This window comes from Calonectris borealis, chromosome 24 (genome assembly GCF_964195595.1).
Source record: "Calonectris borealis chromosome 24, bCalBor7.hap1.2, whole genome shotgun sequence".
Taxonomy (NCBI): domain Eukaryota; kingdom Metazoa; phylum Chordata; class Aves; order Procellariiformes; family Procellariidae; genus Calonectris; species Calonectris borealis.
In genome coordinates, this window is record NC_134335.1 from 3,426,821 (window position 1) to 3,443,746 (window position 16,926).

At 49.1% G+C, this 16,926-nt stretch overlaps 1 protein-coding gene across 1 annotated transcript in view; it reads left to right on the forward strand.

The window, feature by feature from the left end:
- Nucleotides 1-1,049: 1,049 nt before the first annotated feature.
- The window catches only part of POU2F3 (POU class 2 homeobox 3), a 42,156-nt gene continuing 26,279 nt past the window's right edge, over nt 1,050-16,926 (forward strand). The window contains exons 1-3 of the mRNA XM_075172699.1: nt 1,050-1,335; nt 5,741-5,794; nt 6,594-6,662. Of these exons, the coding sequence (XP_075028800.1) occupies nt 1,050-1,335; nt 5,741-5,794; nt 6,594-6,662 (409 nt within the window). The remainder of the gene's footprint in view (nt 1,336-5,740; nt 5,795-6,593; nt 6,663-16,926) is intronic.

A 16,926-nucleotide genomic window follows, 5' to 3' on the forward strand; every position in this document is an offset into this window, starting at 1 on the left:
CCCACCCATCTCTTCAGAGAAACCTGTCTTTCCAGGGAGGGAGAGCAGTATGTGGGAACATGAATTAGCCAGGGAGAGATGAATGTGTGATAGCTTGTACCTGGCAGCTACCAATTGAGCGTGTTAACGCTTTCAGGAGGGGTTTGAGCAGCTGGAGCTCAGGCGTTTCACGCAGGCGTCCTGCTACCCCGGGCTGTGGTGGGGGTCATCACAGTAGCGCACGGCAGGGGCAGGGAGCAATCACAGTGCCTGGGTCCGTCAGGGTGACTGTTGGTCCCCGTCACAGCACAGAGCGTAGGCTGAGGATCTGGCCTCTGGCAGCTTCCTACCAAAGAAGCCGACATTAGGGGATTTTTTTCCCTGGAAGTCAGTTAAATACTGCAGCTTTAAACAACATGGAGGAGGAGGAAGAGGCTGTTTGCCACTTCTCTCCTCTTCTTGGGGGACTGACATACCGCACAAAGCACAAGTCAGGAACGGGGAGTCTCCATGTGCTGATCCTAACCCTGCCCTGTGTCTTTAGCCGTCAGGTTACCTTTCTGCTCTTAATTTTCCTTTTTGTGCTGATTGTTTCATCTGGCATCATTCAGGTTCAGCCCAGACCGAGGGGACGCAGAGACTCGAACGACGGGCTGCTCTCATGGCTCACTCTGAGCAGACCCCAGCGTTTATCAGAGTGGCCAGAAACGAAGTGAGAGCGCTGCTTACCGGAGGGGTTGTTCCCGCAGCTCGGACCCCTTCCCTTCGGGGTGCTGGCGGCTGCTGCCCAGCCTGGCTTGATGCCTTGGCCTCTCTTACCTGTGCATTGCAAGGGGCAGAGCCAAAAGCCTATCCACAAGGGGACAACCCGGATCTGGGGCTGATGGCGGAGCCCCCGCAAAGCCCCCCACTTGCAGCCCAGCAGGCAGGTGCTGCGGGGTGTATCTGTGCAGCTGAGGGCGGGCAAACCGCCTTCCTTCCTCCCTCCTTCCCACCCCACCCCACGCCCTGGTAGCGCTGCAGGGACTCATCCATTCCCGAGTTACTAATATGCAAATGGGCGCTTTTGCATGGGCCGGGCGCCAGGCTGCTGGGTGTCAGGGCACCCGAGGGAGCCGGAGGTGGGGCGAGGCGTGGCGCGGCGCCGCATGCTCACCTGGCCCTGCATGGCAACAGGCAATGGAGCTCTAGGTCCCTTCGGGAGCGGACCCACGCCCGGTTTGAGAGGCAGCGGGTGGCAGAGGAGGGAGGGCAAACTGGCAGCCCCTGGCAACCTGGGGCTGACGGCAGGAGGCTGGGCGCACCGCGGATTTCCCTCCACCAGCAGGATGGTGAACCTGGAGTCTGTGCATGCAGGTAAAGAGCACCTGAGGAAGGATCGGGCTGGAGCTCACCATGTAGCTGAGACCATGGACTTGGGCAGGAAATGGGATTGCTCTGATTCCTGTGACCTTTCCTCCCTCCTTTCCCTTCTCTTTCTCCCGCTGGAGTCGGCTATCACAGCCAGTGCCTGGTTAAGTGCCCACATTCCTGCCTGGGGATGGATGCTGCCCTGATCCTGTTTAGGGGGCTGCCAAGCCATGCCCACAATGTGGGCGCACCCCTCACGCTGCCAGCCCTAATGTGGGTCGGGGAGCAGAGCGCAGAGGTCTCTTGGGTACCTGGAAAATGGGCATTTAGTGCCTGACCTGTGGGTCCAGTCACTGGGATAACGCTGGGAGGAGTGAGAGGGGATAAATTCACAGAGGGATGTGGCAAGGGTGGAGGGTGTGTGTGTGTGAGTGAGATGGGACATGGGTTGGAAGGAGAAAAGTTAATGACAAAGAGGGAAAAGGAGGGAGAAATGAATGAGGAGGGAGCTGTAGGAGGCTGGGTTGAGTGAGGAATGAATGAAGAGGGATACTCAGAAAGCAAGAGACTCCTTCCAGGGAGTCTGACCCAGAGATACAGCTTAGGTAGTCTCGCACCTTTCCTGAGCAGATCTCCCCTCTGCAGTTAGCTGGGGAACAAGAGCAATCACTGCCAAATCCCTTGGAGCTGTGCTGAGCTCCAGCTCGCCCCAACAGAGTGAGTTTAGCTTCTGCCCTCGGCTCAAGCCCCTGTGCTCGAGGGGAAGGACTGCATCCCTGGGCATGCTGGAGCTGAGGGTGACGCTGGGGTAGGAGCAGAGCGGCGGCAGCAGTGAAGGCCAGATCCTGACAGCCCCTTCTGCGGCAGGGGCAGGCAGCAGGGTGTTGGGGGTACAGGGGCCATGTGCCCTGCTAGTGACCTGTGTCCAGTGCTTTGTGCAGCAGGAGATGCTGCATGTTGTCGCCTGGTTTGGAGGGGAGGGGGCGGATGCTTCCATCAGTCCCAGGCTTGTTCCCTTTGCATACCTATTGGCATGCTGCAGCTAAGCTCAGGTGTTTGGTGGTCCTGCTGTGCAGGGGAGACCTAGGGGTCCATGCCCAGTGCTTGTAGCCCCTCAACAGGCCCTGTCTGCATGTGGGCTCACAGGTGGGCCTGCAGGGCAAGGCAGATGCTGCAGCAATGCCATCACCTAACGCAGTGTCCGCCTGCGGCGGGCTGGCAGAGGTGGCCAAAGCCTCTGCTCCATGGCTGCATTGCAACCTCTTCGCGGCTCTGGGATGCCAGCAGCCCCTCCGTGGCCGGTCGGCACCTCGCTGAGCAGGCTGGCTCCCTGTGCCAGCCCTGGGGAGGGCAGCTGGGGAGCCCCCGGCGCTGCGCGGCCAGCCGCGAGGAGAGGCTGCGGGAGGCGGGAGGCTCGTGGTCTTGGCTCAGCGTGTGAGCCTGACTAGTCTGAGCACCTGCGATGGGTGTGCTTGTGTGTGGTGTCTCTCGGGGACGCATCCCCCGCAGGCTCCTATCCACCCATCTGCTTTGCTTGTGGGCGACTCTTTCTTCATGAGAAGATTCCCAAAATCGATACTGTGCCCTCTGTCAAAGCCAGTGGCATCACTCCCAGGGTGGATTTGGCCAGGAGCTGCGCAGACCTGGGTGTGCGCTGAACTTCCATTCTACCAAATCATCCCACCCTGCCGTCTGTCAGAAGGGCCTAAGGTTTAAGCAGTCTTTTTGCAGGGAGGGAGACCAGCCTGGGCCCAACCACTTTCACGTGCCAGAGCCCAACGCTGGTGGGAGGGTGTTTCTTCACCCTCGTGCAAAGGCACTTCAGCGTGTTCAGTCTTGGGGTCCCTGAACAGTGAGGCCTCGCAGTAAGCTGCTTGCAGAGGTGCGCTCTTTTTCTTCCGCGGCCGTGCAGAGAAGACGCACCGTGCAAGGTGAAGGTGGGCTGCTCGGGCTCCGCACGCCCTCCTCCCTGCCAAGAGGGTTTCCCTGCAGCAGCGCGTTCCCTGGCATGTCCCACCGCCTCCTCCCAGGCATTTGGATATTTCACCTTCCCAGAGCCTTCGGAGGGGCTCGGGCACCTAAAGCGCAGAAAATACAATAGGCTCCAGGTAATGGTCCCAGCCAAGCTGAGTTCCCCCCACTACCATCACCAGCTTTCATTTTCCCTTTTAAAGTCATCAGGCTGGTTTACCCTAGTGCCCACGTCTGAACAACTACTAGGAATAAGGGCTTGGGAAAGCTTTATTTGCTGACACCATTTGTTTCAGCAAAAATATAGATGCAGATATATCCCCAGAGAAGTGTCTGCACTGGTATAGTTTCTTTGGTCTGGGTGAACAAACCAGACTACCCCTACTCCGGGTATGTTTGCTAGCTGAGGTATAGCAGCACATTTTTAATATGGCCCAGGCCGCAGTGGCGGCTCCTAATAGGTCTGTGGTTAGGAGTTAGGCAGTCCTAAGTTGCATTATTTTTCCCAGAGATTTTTTTACTACCCTGCTTATTCTCTGTATATTGCCAAACTAGCAAAGCTGTATGGTGGAGCTTGCATTTAGTTGGACTCCAAGTCTCCCAGCCTGTTTTGTCCTGAGATATTTTGTCAGATTTGGGGGGGGGGAGGGGGGGAGGGATTCAAATCCAGATGTATCACGCTGCTCTGGTTTATAGTGGAAGACTCTTGAATGTCAATAAAAATGTGTTGCCTTTACCTTGGCTACACTTATATCATATTAGAAAGTAATTCCTCTGTATGTCTGCTCCTTGTTCTCAAGGACCTCTTGGAGGATGACTGGTGCTGCACTGCTGTTCATAGGTATACAAAAGCTGGCCAGCCCCAAACCACTCAGATCAGTAGGCTTTGATCAAAAGGGTTTTCTTTTTCCTTATGGGTTGTTGTTTCTTTTTTTTTTCCCCCAAGATATTTAAACTTTTATTACATTTATGTAATAAAAATGTAATAAATATGTGTACCTTTATAATGGGAATTTGAATCCTTGTGAAAATAAAATTCTTCTGCTGGGAATCACAGGGTATCTTGCTATCTCCTGACTTCAGGAGGAGGGAATTTAACTGATGGATAGCATGTGATATGTAATCAAGCCACAGCTGCAATCCCTCCTTTCCTCCCCGCCCACCCCAGGTTATAAATGGCAGAGGGGCTGAGGGCTTACTCCTGCAAGAGGGAGAGAGCTTCTCGTGGTTTGCTTTTGCATCTTCCCTTCTTCAGCTCTGTCTGAACTGCTCTGTCTCTTGCTCTGTGCCCGTAAGGGGCTCCTTGGTCTTGGGGATTGGATAATTTTCTTTCACTAACACACGTTCATTCGATATTTGTGTGCTCACAATGAAACCTGCGTTACTTTTTTGTGCAAACCTGCAGACTTTCTCACTAAAGCAAGCACCGAACTTCTGCACGATTTAAGATTTTTCTTAATCTACTTTATAAGAACTTGGCTTTTTTTTTTAAGATACTTTTTGGCAGCAAGCAAAACCTTGTGCTTTGTAGATTGCCTAAGTTAGGGTCCCTTGGCAGTATTACAAGACAAGAAGATGTTTATAGCTGATGATAATTACTCTTCCTGCAGTAGAAATGCTTAGAAGCCCCACTAAATGTTTATGTCTTAATTGCAGTGGGTTTATTTGAAGGGGGGAAAAAAAAAATTCCCACAACTGTCTTCTCCCTCCTTTTTCCCCTCACTTCTTAATACAATTTAAAGAAAGGAAGTTTCTGAAGTATGTGAAAGTTTCTGCAGTCTGCCTCTGGTATAAAATCTTGTCATTTTTTTCTTCCGTTATTCATTTGCTGAAGGAAGAAGTTTCAAACCTTAACCTAAACAAAGCTATTCAATTTTGGCCAAAAAGCAGATAATTTGCCATTTGCACACTGGAAGTTTGAATAGGGGAAAAGAAAACCCGAACAAACAAACAAAAAAGCCTGCCTGCTTTAGTGTGAGTAATAGAGGGAAATGGGTATAAAAACCTATAGGGTTCTTTTCACCCTTTTGGCTGTTTGGAAATAACACAAGGCATATTTAGGAAAGAGGAAAAGGTTTGCATGATGCCTTTAAGAAGGCTTCCACCTGCCTTTTCTACCCCAGCAAAACCACAGCAAACACTGGCCCAGCTTCCAAACTGTTGTTATTACCCGATGCAAATCAGATGACTTCTGTGGCCAGGATTGGCTGCAGGAAGCACATGCAAATCAGTTGGTTCTTTATAAAAAATTATTATCTTTCTTCCCCAACTAGCCTGGAAAGAGTTAAAATTCCCATGTAAAGGGCAGAAGAGTTCGAGGGGGTGTCCATCTGAATTTGAATAGATATTCTTCCTTCTTTCACTGGTGTGTACTTTGCCTCTTTTAAGGAAGAGATGAGCAATCCAGGGTAAAGTTGATTATTCCCACCTTGTATTTCAGCTGTCCCCGAAGGAGAACGTGGCCCGGGGTGTGGTGGCAGCCATCACTTCAAGGGTAAATGATGTATTTATTGGCATTGATAAGGATGGGGGGAAATATGCAGGACCTTGATAGCAAAGTATTCTTCTTGCTCCTGGGTTGGGGACAGTGCTTTGGAGCAAGGCAGCTTCTTCGTGGTTTGCCAGGGGTGTGAGCATGTGCATGTGGGAGAAAGCAGGGTAAATAGTTTGCAAATAGGGATCAGATGTATTGAGAGAAACAAGCTGAGTTTGCAAAGGAGTGAGAGGAGAAGAGAGACTTCTCTCCCCTCTCTGAGAGCATCTTGCTCTGTGCCTGCCTTTCTGAGGTCCTGCCTGCACGTGCTTTGTATAGCACCAAGCACTGGCCCGGCTGAGCCATCTGGGGGGCCAAGGGAAGGCTGTGGGAGAGGAGGGGAAAGCTGGGAGGGATGCCCTGCTTCCACAGGTGTGGTGGAGGACGGTGTCAAACTGAGAGCCACACCAGCTGGTTTGGGAAGCCTGCATAAAGCTCGGGCGAGAGGCTGGGAGGGCTCCCGGTGGTTAAACAACCCCTCATCCTCTGTACGGGAAAGGAATGATGCGAAAGGTGAGAACGCAGCAGCAAACTGGGGAGGGGGAAAAGGAATGAGGGGGATGCAAAGAGCAACAGGAGGGAAAGTGCATCCTCGGAGCTGATGAATATTCTAGTGACTGTATGTTGAGGAATCAGAAATTTGAAAGTCTGATGGTTTATTATAATTACACATTCATTTGTGCTGTTTAGTGGAAGCCACATGTGCCTGTTGCCTGGGACTGTGACCTGTTATTAAAATCAGTTGTGCCTCCTTTTCCAGAGATCAAGATGAGCGGTGATGCGGCAGATTCCACAGATACTCGGCACGAACCCGACCAGGTGGAGCCGGGTAAGGAGGGTCTGGGACATGGGGGGCAGGCGAGGGAGCCCGAGGAGGGAGGGGAAAGAAAATAAAAGAAAAGAGGGGCATGGGTGCTGGAAGTTTCTGTCCGTGCTTTGCTTGACTCCTGTTGCTGCTACATTGCGCTCTTCCAACCAGCCTGGGAGTTGATCAAGAATACGCTCTGGGCTAGGATTGTGTTTGTACCTTGATCAGCATGCAAGATCCTTCTGTAACAGCAGTGAATCAGTGTGTCTCAGTAATGTCCTCTGTGGTTTTAGCATGGAAATACACTTACATCTTGCCAAAGGAATAATGCCATTGAAATAGTCTTGGTCCGCTCAGTTTAGCACAAACAGCTCCTCGTTTTATGCAGGGTTCGTGTCAGGAACGTTTCCTTAGACAAAACTCCCAGGGACTAAGCCTTTTTTGGCCATGTATGTGTAGAAAAATGGGAGGGACTTCGGGAATAATCAACTCCAGCTAGGTAGCTCCAGCAAAAATTTATCACTCTTCATCTTGAAATGTGATTGGGTTTCTCATCTCCACTACTCCCACCTGATGGCTGCTCAGACTCTCACTGCTCCGTGGCTAGAAGCCCCAGTTTTCCTTGAGTATGGAAGGCTGAAGAACAGCGTGATCCTTTGAAGATGATAGCACTGGTGTTAGCACTGATATCTGCCAGGTTGCTTACCAACTCCTGCACTGCCACAAAGTATGATATACACCAAAAAAATCAGGTTTGTATTTTCTGGCATCACTTCTGACTGCCATTGCCTGCAGTGGGCTTTGAATGCAAGACCTCGAGGCTGTAATTTCACAAAGGCTCGTGGTCAGATTCCTTTTTAGGCAAATAAACAGCAATAGGAAATATTTTTAGCATCTGCTAGGTATAAGAAATTAAGATTATTAGAAACAGTGAGGCTCATCTATAGACTTAGAAATAAACATCTTTTAAAACTAAAACTCGTAGAGACAATGTAGAAGAACCATTGTTCTTTGAGTAATGAAGAGCCCTAAGCTTGGGGTGGGGGGAGGTGTAGCAGCAGACTAAAACTTTACATGGAATGATTTTACTGTTTCTCTCTTACTCTTGTCATTTGAGAGGACTTAGAAAAATTGAGATCTTGGTAAAGCCAGAGAAACTAGGCACTAGGGACTAAAACTGCCTCTTTATTTACAGCATACATTGAGGACTAGAAATCCTCTGTGCTCTTAACTATTAAGCTGGGTTATTTGACATAATCTAAAGTAGAGATAAAATCTGGTTCTATTCATGTCCATGAACTCTGATTGACTTTGGTCAGGTCAGCTTCTGCTCAGGGCTTTCAGATAACCCCAAGTTGTTTTTTGTGATAAATGTTTCCAAGCCGCCTAGCAACAAACGTGTCCCCAACTTCCCAAGCTCTTTCAGAAAACCCTGGTAGCTGTTACAGGACCTTAAATTGGGAAGAACTCAGAGTCTCCTGAAATATTTCGTGCATCTTGGCACACAGCTGATGGATAGCATAGTTGAATCAAGATTAGGAAAGGCTGTATTATTACAAGAGTCGGTATTTGGTTTTGGTATTGGCTGTTACTAAATGTAGTGGGAGACTCTCACTGCTGATGTTGTAGTCAATAGTGTTAAACAGGCGAGAAGCTGGAACCACAGTTGATTGGATAAAATATGTTTTTCAGCTTAAGCTTTCCAGACAGCTATTAGTGTTAGCTGTAGCACCTCTTTCTAGTGGTAATTGAGAAAAGAAAGCAGAGAAGTGAAGTCAATTTGTTTTAAAATAACAAAAATGTTTGCAGCAGCATTAGCTCTGCTTCTGCTCCAGGAGCCTTCAAATCAAGCAGGGAAATCAGAACAAGTAAATCTCCTTCATTTGCAAAAGAGTGACACTTCCCTGCGGACTGATACAAGGAACCTGTTTAAATTATTCTTTTTTCTAATACAGTCCACATGACTGGTTGATCTTCAGAGATCAGACTTAGCTGTGATGAGAGACACTGCAGAGAGCTAGGAGCTTCTTGCGGGACTCTAGCAAGCAGCCACAAGCCCTCCTGCAGGATGACCAATCCCTTGCAGGACTCTCAGAGAAGAGGGTGGCCAGAGCAGGATCGCACGCTGTTGCTCGGCTGTATATGTTATACTTCAGGTAGTGTAACCTGGCATATCAGCCCCACTGGCAGTCACGACCAGCCAAGCCCACGGAGGGGCTGCGTCGGTGCTTTACCTAAAACCTCTACACATCTTTGTCGTTTTTTTTTTTTTCCCTCTTTCCGACCATTCTGTTTATAAACAACAAATCTCTTTGTACTGAACTTCCCTGGAAGTTTTTATTTTCCCTTATACACATTGTTAGAGGAATATTTACTGCAACACCTAATAGTTTAGTGTTTTGTTTACCAGCTTCATGTGGGAAAATCTGTTTTCCAATGACTCATTAATGGAAGACCCATTTCCTAATGAATTGGACCAATCCACACAGCCCCCCAGGAATCTTGTTACCCCCAAAGGAGAGGGCAGTTACCAAACTAACAATATTATAGCTTATAAAGACTGGAAATCCTTCTAGGTGCAGATTTACAAAGGCTTTTCATCACCAAAAGATGCAGACTGGCTCCAAGAAGAATTAAAAAAAAAAAAAACAACACAACAAAAAAAAAACCTGGAGGGAGTTGGGTGCCAAAATGCTTTTGTAAACCAAGCCCTTGATCTAAAACTGATGCCTAAAGATCTGATGGGAAGTGTCAGTAGCAGAAGCGTAATCTCATCCTTTCATATCTCTGCCAGTTCTAGGCTTAGAGGGGAAAAAGGGTAATTTGGGGCATTGTTTTACTTTGAAAGTGTTTAAAATAATCGTGGGGCTTTTTCTTTTTTGAGAAAATTGTCAAAATTGTTCATCTTTCATAGGAGGTTAGGAAAGCTAAGCTTTTTTTTTTATTTTTCATCCACACCAATTTCATAGAAAACGCTTCAAAGCTTTTAGTCAGGTGTTCTTCAAAAACCCATGTTTGTTTGATTCCAGCCCCCCATGTCTACTGGTTGTAGTGAAATTTTGCCATTTCACAAAAAGCCATGATTTAAAAAAAAAAATTCTCAGGAATATCACCCACCCTACCCAGTCCTGTGAATCTTAAGCCCTCCTTTACTTTAACTCTGCCTTTTTTATCACAGTATGTGTGTGAGGGGGAAGAGGGGAATAGGCACAGGTTTCTCCCGCGAGGGCCTTGGACTGCCTTCCCTGTCGCCCAGTCCGAGCACTGGGCCGTCTCTCCAGTCCAAGGGTCCTCTTTACCCTTTCCTGCATGATGCCGGCATGGTTTAACGCTTGGCGTGCAGCGGCTGTGGCTGGGCTCGCAGGCAGTCCCGCTGACTCCATGGGGGGTAATGACAAGCGTGAGTTTTATGCTTGGCTGTAAGCTCTTTTCATCTTTTTAAACTGATGAAAGCCATGCCAGCAAGTTCTGGGTTGATTTTTTTTTTATGGGAACTGTGGGGGCTTGGCACTGCAGAGTGTCGCCCCTGGTCTTCAAGCCGAGAGGCAGAGATCTCCCCCTTCTTGTGGTTTATCTAAGCCCTCTGTATCTGATGCAACAAAATGCTGAGGTGGGACTTGCCTCTGTCTGTCTGTTTGTTTGTGTCAGACACTTGTTCCCCGTTTATCTGCTTGATCAAAACAGGTTACACCAAGCAAAGCTACTTCCCTTTGATTTCATCTGTTGAGGCTATGGGGGGGAAGCCAAAGCTTTAACAAAAGGGCGATAGGGAAGCTCTTCAAACACAACCATCGGTAACTGAATAGCTGCAGGCACTCTGAACATCTTCCCTCCCCACCCTGTAACACGGGGAACTGGCCAGCCTGCCAGGAGCCCAGGGCGGGGTGCGCGATGGGCATCCCAGCACACGGGGAGAGGAGCTGGGGTGTGTACCTGTGGGTGCAATACAGGACAGCCCTACAGCATTATCACTGCCTCGGGAGCAGCTGGTATCGCTCCCTGGGACGGTGGCGGTGGGCTGACCCGGCAACTTCGCCCAGCTGGGTCGGGTCTGGGATCTGGAAGAGCAGCAGACAGGTAGAGGAGTGCGGTTTCACGGGGAGGGCACATGGAGCCAGAAAGCTGGACTCTTGGCCCGCTTCTGACTCTGGTGGCAATGGCAGTGGGGTTATCTAACCCTGACAGCTTGGGTAACATATCCGGGTGCTTTAGGAAGCAATAAAGCAGATATCCTCTCTCTGAGGGTAAGAAAGACCTTTCCTTTAAACCCCAAGGAAATGAAAATGGTAAGGAGCTATGACGCATCTGCTCCTATGGTCTTGCAAAGTGTCCCTTTTGAGGGGACGCTCCTTTGAATGTCATTCGTCTCCCCCTGCATCCTCCACTTCAGCCAGCTTCTGCCCTTGGAAGGATGCCAGCATGAGACACCTTCCTCCGCTGCTGCTGCTGCAAGACACCTAAGGTCACCTGGCAGTGGAGGAGAGAAAGCAAGGGCAGCTCTGAAACCGGACACCAAAATTTCCCACCCAAGCAAAAGATCCTCCCAGTATCCTGGCTTCTATGTCAGTGCATTTTGCATTAAATCCATATGAAGGTGGATGGAAAAACAGAGATCTTGACTCAGTTTGCCTCTCTGCCACACACTCCCTGTACAAACTTAATTAAGTCTGTCCCTGTTCCTCAGCTCCAACGTGAGGGTCCCAATCTTTTCTCCCACCTTTTTGCCAGGGTGTAAGCTCTTTGATGCAGGTGCTGCTCTCTCCAGGGATGGGTACAGCTCTCGGTGGAATGGAACCCTGATTTCTGCTGGACTCTGGAGATGCTGCTGTTTATTGTATTCCAACTGTAGGTGTCTGGGTAGGGTCTCTTTTAAATGTGATGGCTCATGCTCTGACCATGTTCCCCTGAGGGTATGGAGGCTCTGACCTCTGCATCAGCTTCTAACTCGGGCAAAAGGAGATGTGCACAAGCAAGGGATGTCAGACTGAGCGGTGCAATGGCTTGTGTGAGATGAGTTGGTGGGTGCTCAGCCTGTGCTGCTTGGTGCACAGGGGCACTCCTTGTTGCACTCAGCAGGCAAGCTAAGGGATGTGCAGTCTGAGCTTTTCTCTTTTGCCTTTTGTCGTTACCTCTTCAGATTGGGCTGGAAACAGATTGCCAGGCCAAAGTCTTTTGAGGAAACTTGGCCTTCCCTGGCCCCACGCTGAGCCTAGTCCTTGGCCACGCCTTTGCTCTTCAAGGCTAGCTCTCCCTGGTGAAATTTTCCTCAAAGCCTCCAGGATTTCTCTTGTCTCTTCCCCCTGCAGCCATGCACAGCCCCAGGACAAGTCCCGAATAAATGAAAGCAGCAGCAGTCGGGCTGGAAACAGCTGGTTGCTATGGCAATTGGGCCTGCTCAGGATTTGCATAAGGCTGATGATTTTCATAGCACAGCCACATTTAAGGCAAGCAGGAGAAATTTCCATATTCCCAGCTCCGAGTCAGTTGGGGCGTGGGGGAGGCCAGGAGGGGGCTATTTGAAATTCAAATGAGGGTGATTAGGGTTTGAGGTTGGGTTATTTTATATTTTTTCTTAAACATCCCATTATGGAAGAGGATAAAAAAGGATGGGGAGGGGAAAGGGGAACAAAAGGCTGGTTTGACTTGAATTAGAGGGGCAAAGGAAGAGCTGGTCTGATCTGCCTCTTGCCTCTGGTCTAAGAGAAGAGACTTGCCCTCTCCCAGCACCTGCAGGTGAAATGTTTTCCGTGGGAACAACTGCTGCCCTCGGGTTTCCTTCTGGAAACTGTCCGAGTCTCCCACACTTGCTGTCCTGCTTTCTCCCCCCGCTCCCTGCCCCACACGAAGGGTATGTTGCACTCAGAGCTCCAGTGGGACTAGATGTGATTTCTTTGAGGCACTGCTGACAAAGGAAAGGCGTTTTTATAACCCAGGGGTTTCCACCCAAATGAAACACTCGAGTCTTCAGTGAAAGCTTCCCCTGGAGTCTGTAGCCGTCTGACTGAGTCAGCACAGATTCACTTTCCTTGCTAACCAGCCTGAACTTTCCCATGGAGATGCTCCAATGCCCCGGTTTGATCTGTTTGTGTCTTTAGAGCAAACGGTTAACATGAAAACTGCAGCCCTACCTGGCTGCCTCAAAAACTCCCCATCCTGTTCACGCTTTCCCCTGCTCCCTTTAAAAAGCACTTCTTAAGGTAAGCCTTGGGAACAGCGAGCATCCCAGCAGGGCACGTAAGGGTCCGGGGAACTGATTGATGTGTCTGCTCAGCTTCAGTTTCTGCTTCCCCAGCCGCTGGACACAGCTGGAGGGAATCAGGGGTAGCCACTAAAATGGAGAGAAGGTGATTTAAGTGAGCTCCTACCACCCAGGGCTTTTCCTGCTAGTTCTGGAGAAGTCACTGGCCTGACTGCTTGGAACAATAGCATGAGGGCTATGACTTGGTATTTGCTTGAGTCTCCAAAGTGAATTGAAATCCTGAGGAGTGTATTTGATGCTGAGTATCTTTTTTGCTTAATAGAACCACATCCTTCTCAGTGCAGGTGAGCATTTTGCTTCATTTACAGCATGTGGGTCAAGTATCGTTTACAGTTCTGATAACTGTTGCCACTCTTTTCTTTACCCGCTCTTGGGTAACCTTTTAACTTCACATGTTGTTTGAGGTGAGAGAGATTTGATTCTTGTCTTTGTTAATGTGAACAAGTTAATTTCTCAGCTTCTAGAAAATGTACATTGAAAGGCATTCTGCATCTGGCCTGCTTTGTCAATCTCTAATGGCATTGTGCTTTATCAGCTGGAGTGCTAAAATCTTCAGGATAGGTGAGGTTAATCTTAATTTTAGATATTCAATACTTTGAGGCTGAAGTCTGACCTACTCACCCCAGGCTCCTTGTACAGTCAATGATGAAAATAGGTATCTCCAGAAGGTGATTCATCTCCCTGCCGTCTATCTCGGGGGCGAGATGAATTGCCCTCTGGAAGCGCCTGCTTCCTCTCCATGGCTGTAAAGGGAGCCTAGAGCAATTGGCTCAGAATTAGACACCTAAAAGTTAGACATCTAAGCCCAGGCAGCTGAATCCCCTGCCTGGTGTCTGCCTGGCACTGTTCCTCCATCGCCGTTCAGCTGTTCTGAATTTCCCTCCCAAATGCACGCGGCAGCAAACTGATTCCCTGTGGGAATTCCCCAACACCTGTTAAAGATTGAAATCACCTTCTAATTCCCTGTCCCTTCTGTGCAGCTGAGATCAAACTGTGAGGTGAATTAAGTGTGTAGTTGGGTGGGAAGGGGGATAAGGTTAGCCTTCTGGCTGTGGCCCTGTTTTTGTCGTCGGGCGAAAAGCCACGGGCAGCTGTCACTCCCTGTAGGTGACATCTGCATGTTGCTGCATGTGTTTGCCTTGCGAAGATGAAGGCACATTGCAATCTTGATTTTACTTTTCTCCCATTACGGCGCTTTTATCCTCAAGTGCCAGACTGGCTCGGCAGCTTCCAGTGGGAATCATGTCAGTTCTGATAGAGCACTTGTCTTTGGTTTTCAGAGCAAACGGCACGTTCCAGGCAGGGGGAACAGCAGCGGGTGGGGGGAAGCGTCCGGAACTGTTCTGCTGCTCCCATCCCCAGAGAAACCTCCCCAGGCAAACTCGCACCAGATCTGATGCCAGTGCTATGCAAAACAGCTGCCAGGTGAACCAAGGAGAGCAGCACAGTCCTTGTCTGCTGTGCTGCAGGGAGCCAGCTGAGCTTATCGCTGCCTTCTCCCCCCTGTCCAGAACACCCATAAAGAGGGGAATGAAGGCTTGTTTGATGGGGAAGCCTCTGGGAACCATAGTGCGAGGGGCTCAAAGCAATCTTTCTCCATTTAAATCCCAGGGCTTCCCCAGTTTGATGCAATTTAAGGAGGGGAGGACTGCGTCTAGCAGACGCTGGAGACTTTGGATCCCATTGTGTCTGGCTGGTGTAGCAAGAGGCAAGTTGTTGGCTGGTGCGAAGCTCCGTTAAAATTAGTGGAGTTCTGGCAGTTTACAGCAGCCGAGAATCTGCTGCCACTTACACTTTTCTTTCTTTTTATCTCCTGGAGCTAGAAAAGATTAAATCTTAAGTGCAGATCCTCGTTGTTTGAACAGCCCGTTCCTTTAAGGAGAGAAGTGACTACTTCAGTGTGAGTTCTGATGTTGATAGAAACTGGGAGGAAACTGAGTCTATTTTTAAAATATTTGTAGGATAGTTACTGATTTAACTGAAAGGGGAGAGTTGTTATCCCTATCACACCCAAACCTTGGCTTGCAGCTGCTATCATTTGAATTTTACTCAAACACAAGCTGTTACTGAAATAGAAAAAGATGAGATTTGTTTGCAAATAAATCTGTGCACAAACACTCACTGGTCCTGCTGAAAAGTTGAAGAGATTTGTGTATCCAGCTCCCATTTACATAACCACTGGGAGCAGAAATCACCTCGCCCAGTTTTAAATATCTCACTCTTGGACATCTAAGCCTGAACTAGTTGCTCCTGGGTCCCTTTGTAGTCAATAAAGAGAAATAGTCATCTCCAGAGGGCCATTCATCTCAACTTAAGATAGGCGTCTAAGATAGGTCAGATGAATGGCCTCTGGAGGTGCCTATTTCTCCTCGCTGTCTACCAAGACAGCCTGGGGCAGTTATCTCAGACTTAGACGCCCAAGCTACGACTGAGTTAATGTCAATCTCAATGCATATTTGCAGCATGCTCCACTGTCACAAAATACCTGGCTGAGGTGCTCCCGAACACCCCTGTTGATCTGCGGAGGGATGTGCAAGAGAACAGAGGGTAGGATTTGGACGAAGCTGTGTCTGGCCTTGTAGGAGAGGAAGGGAAAAAGGAAGGTAGAGTCTGTCAGCTGCACGTGCTTGTGCAGGGAGGAAAAAGTGAGAGATGGGAAGCTTGGAAGAGGAGGAAAGAATGTGCTGGAGAACTTGGGCATGGTGGTAGCAATGTGCAGTGAAGCTCCGCTCCGAAGCTATGCATCTCAAGTTCCAAGTTTTGGGATGTATGATAGTGACTCAGAGCTATCATCACTGGGACCTAGGGATTTCCCTCACGGTCTTTGAATCTGCCTCATCAACATGCTGCATTTGAACGCGGGTGAAACTCTTGTATCCGAGAAACCAGAAGATTACCTTTTCCTTCCTGTTCTATTTTAGCAACTGGGAACTTTATTTCCTCCTTCTCTCCTCCTTGCCTTTCTTCCCTTTAGCTACTACCTTTAGATTGCATCTACCCCCCGTGGGTTTCAAAGGTAGAAACTGCAGGCCTTGAAGATCCTCACACAGTCCTGCTCAGGTGTGTGGATACTGATTGTGATCATCTATTAACACTATCAGCATTCCCATCGTTATATGTGCAGTTGTTGGCTCTTGGGGCGTAGAGCTGGAACGCAATGAATGAACAAATTCCTCGGGCGGGAGCAGCTGGAGAGAGGTGGTCAGGGAGCAGATGGTTACAGCGAGAGGCACGGGAGCACGGAAGCGCGTGGCAAGTTGGAGGTTGTAGTAGAGTAGGGAATTACATGGAAGAAGATAAAGACCTGAGATTGGGAAGAGAAAAAGCTTTGAGAAGCAGGTCGGGAGGAAGACAGGAAGCAAGGGCAGGCTCTAGCACAGCAGAAATGCAGACAGGCTGCGGGAGACAGTGCAGAGCTGGATCTAAGCTGAGTTGCAGGCGGTGACAAGATAGAGGAGATTTCAGAGCGGGGGGCAACAGTTTGTTCTGCTGTGAAACAGTGCTCGGTATTGTTTGATAGTGAAGACCTGCAGCTCAGCCTACCAAGAGCAACAAAGGCAGCTCAGTTTCCACAGTCAATGCTGTTAACATGTTGCAGATTAAATCTCCAGAGCTGTTTCTAGATAGCAGAGAACAGGGTGCCATGAAATTGTTATCATTGACTCTAAAATATTTTGCCATCTATGAATAATTGTACCAAGCACACTCCCCCTGAGGATCTCAAAGAACCATGCAGATTCACCTGGGAATATTATGTGTATGGTGCAAGCTGAAAAACGGCGTGCTATATTAGAGGCTTGTTCAGTTGAAGAAAGCAAGTCAATGGGAGAGTTGGATTTGCACTCCTGCCTGCACAGCCTCTCTTAACCACTTTCCAACTTTTCGCAAGAGAGACATGAACTACTGAAAAACATGATGTGTTGAAGCTTGATCAAATCACAGGGCATGGGCTATGCTTTATAGGGAACGTTATACTGGAAAAAACAGGAGGAGGCGGCCCTGGGGGCTTGTACCGGTGGGATGTGA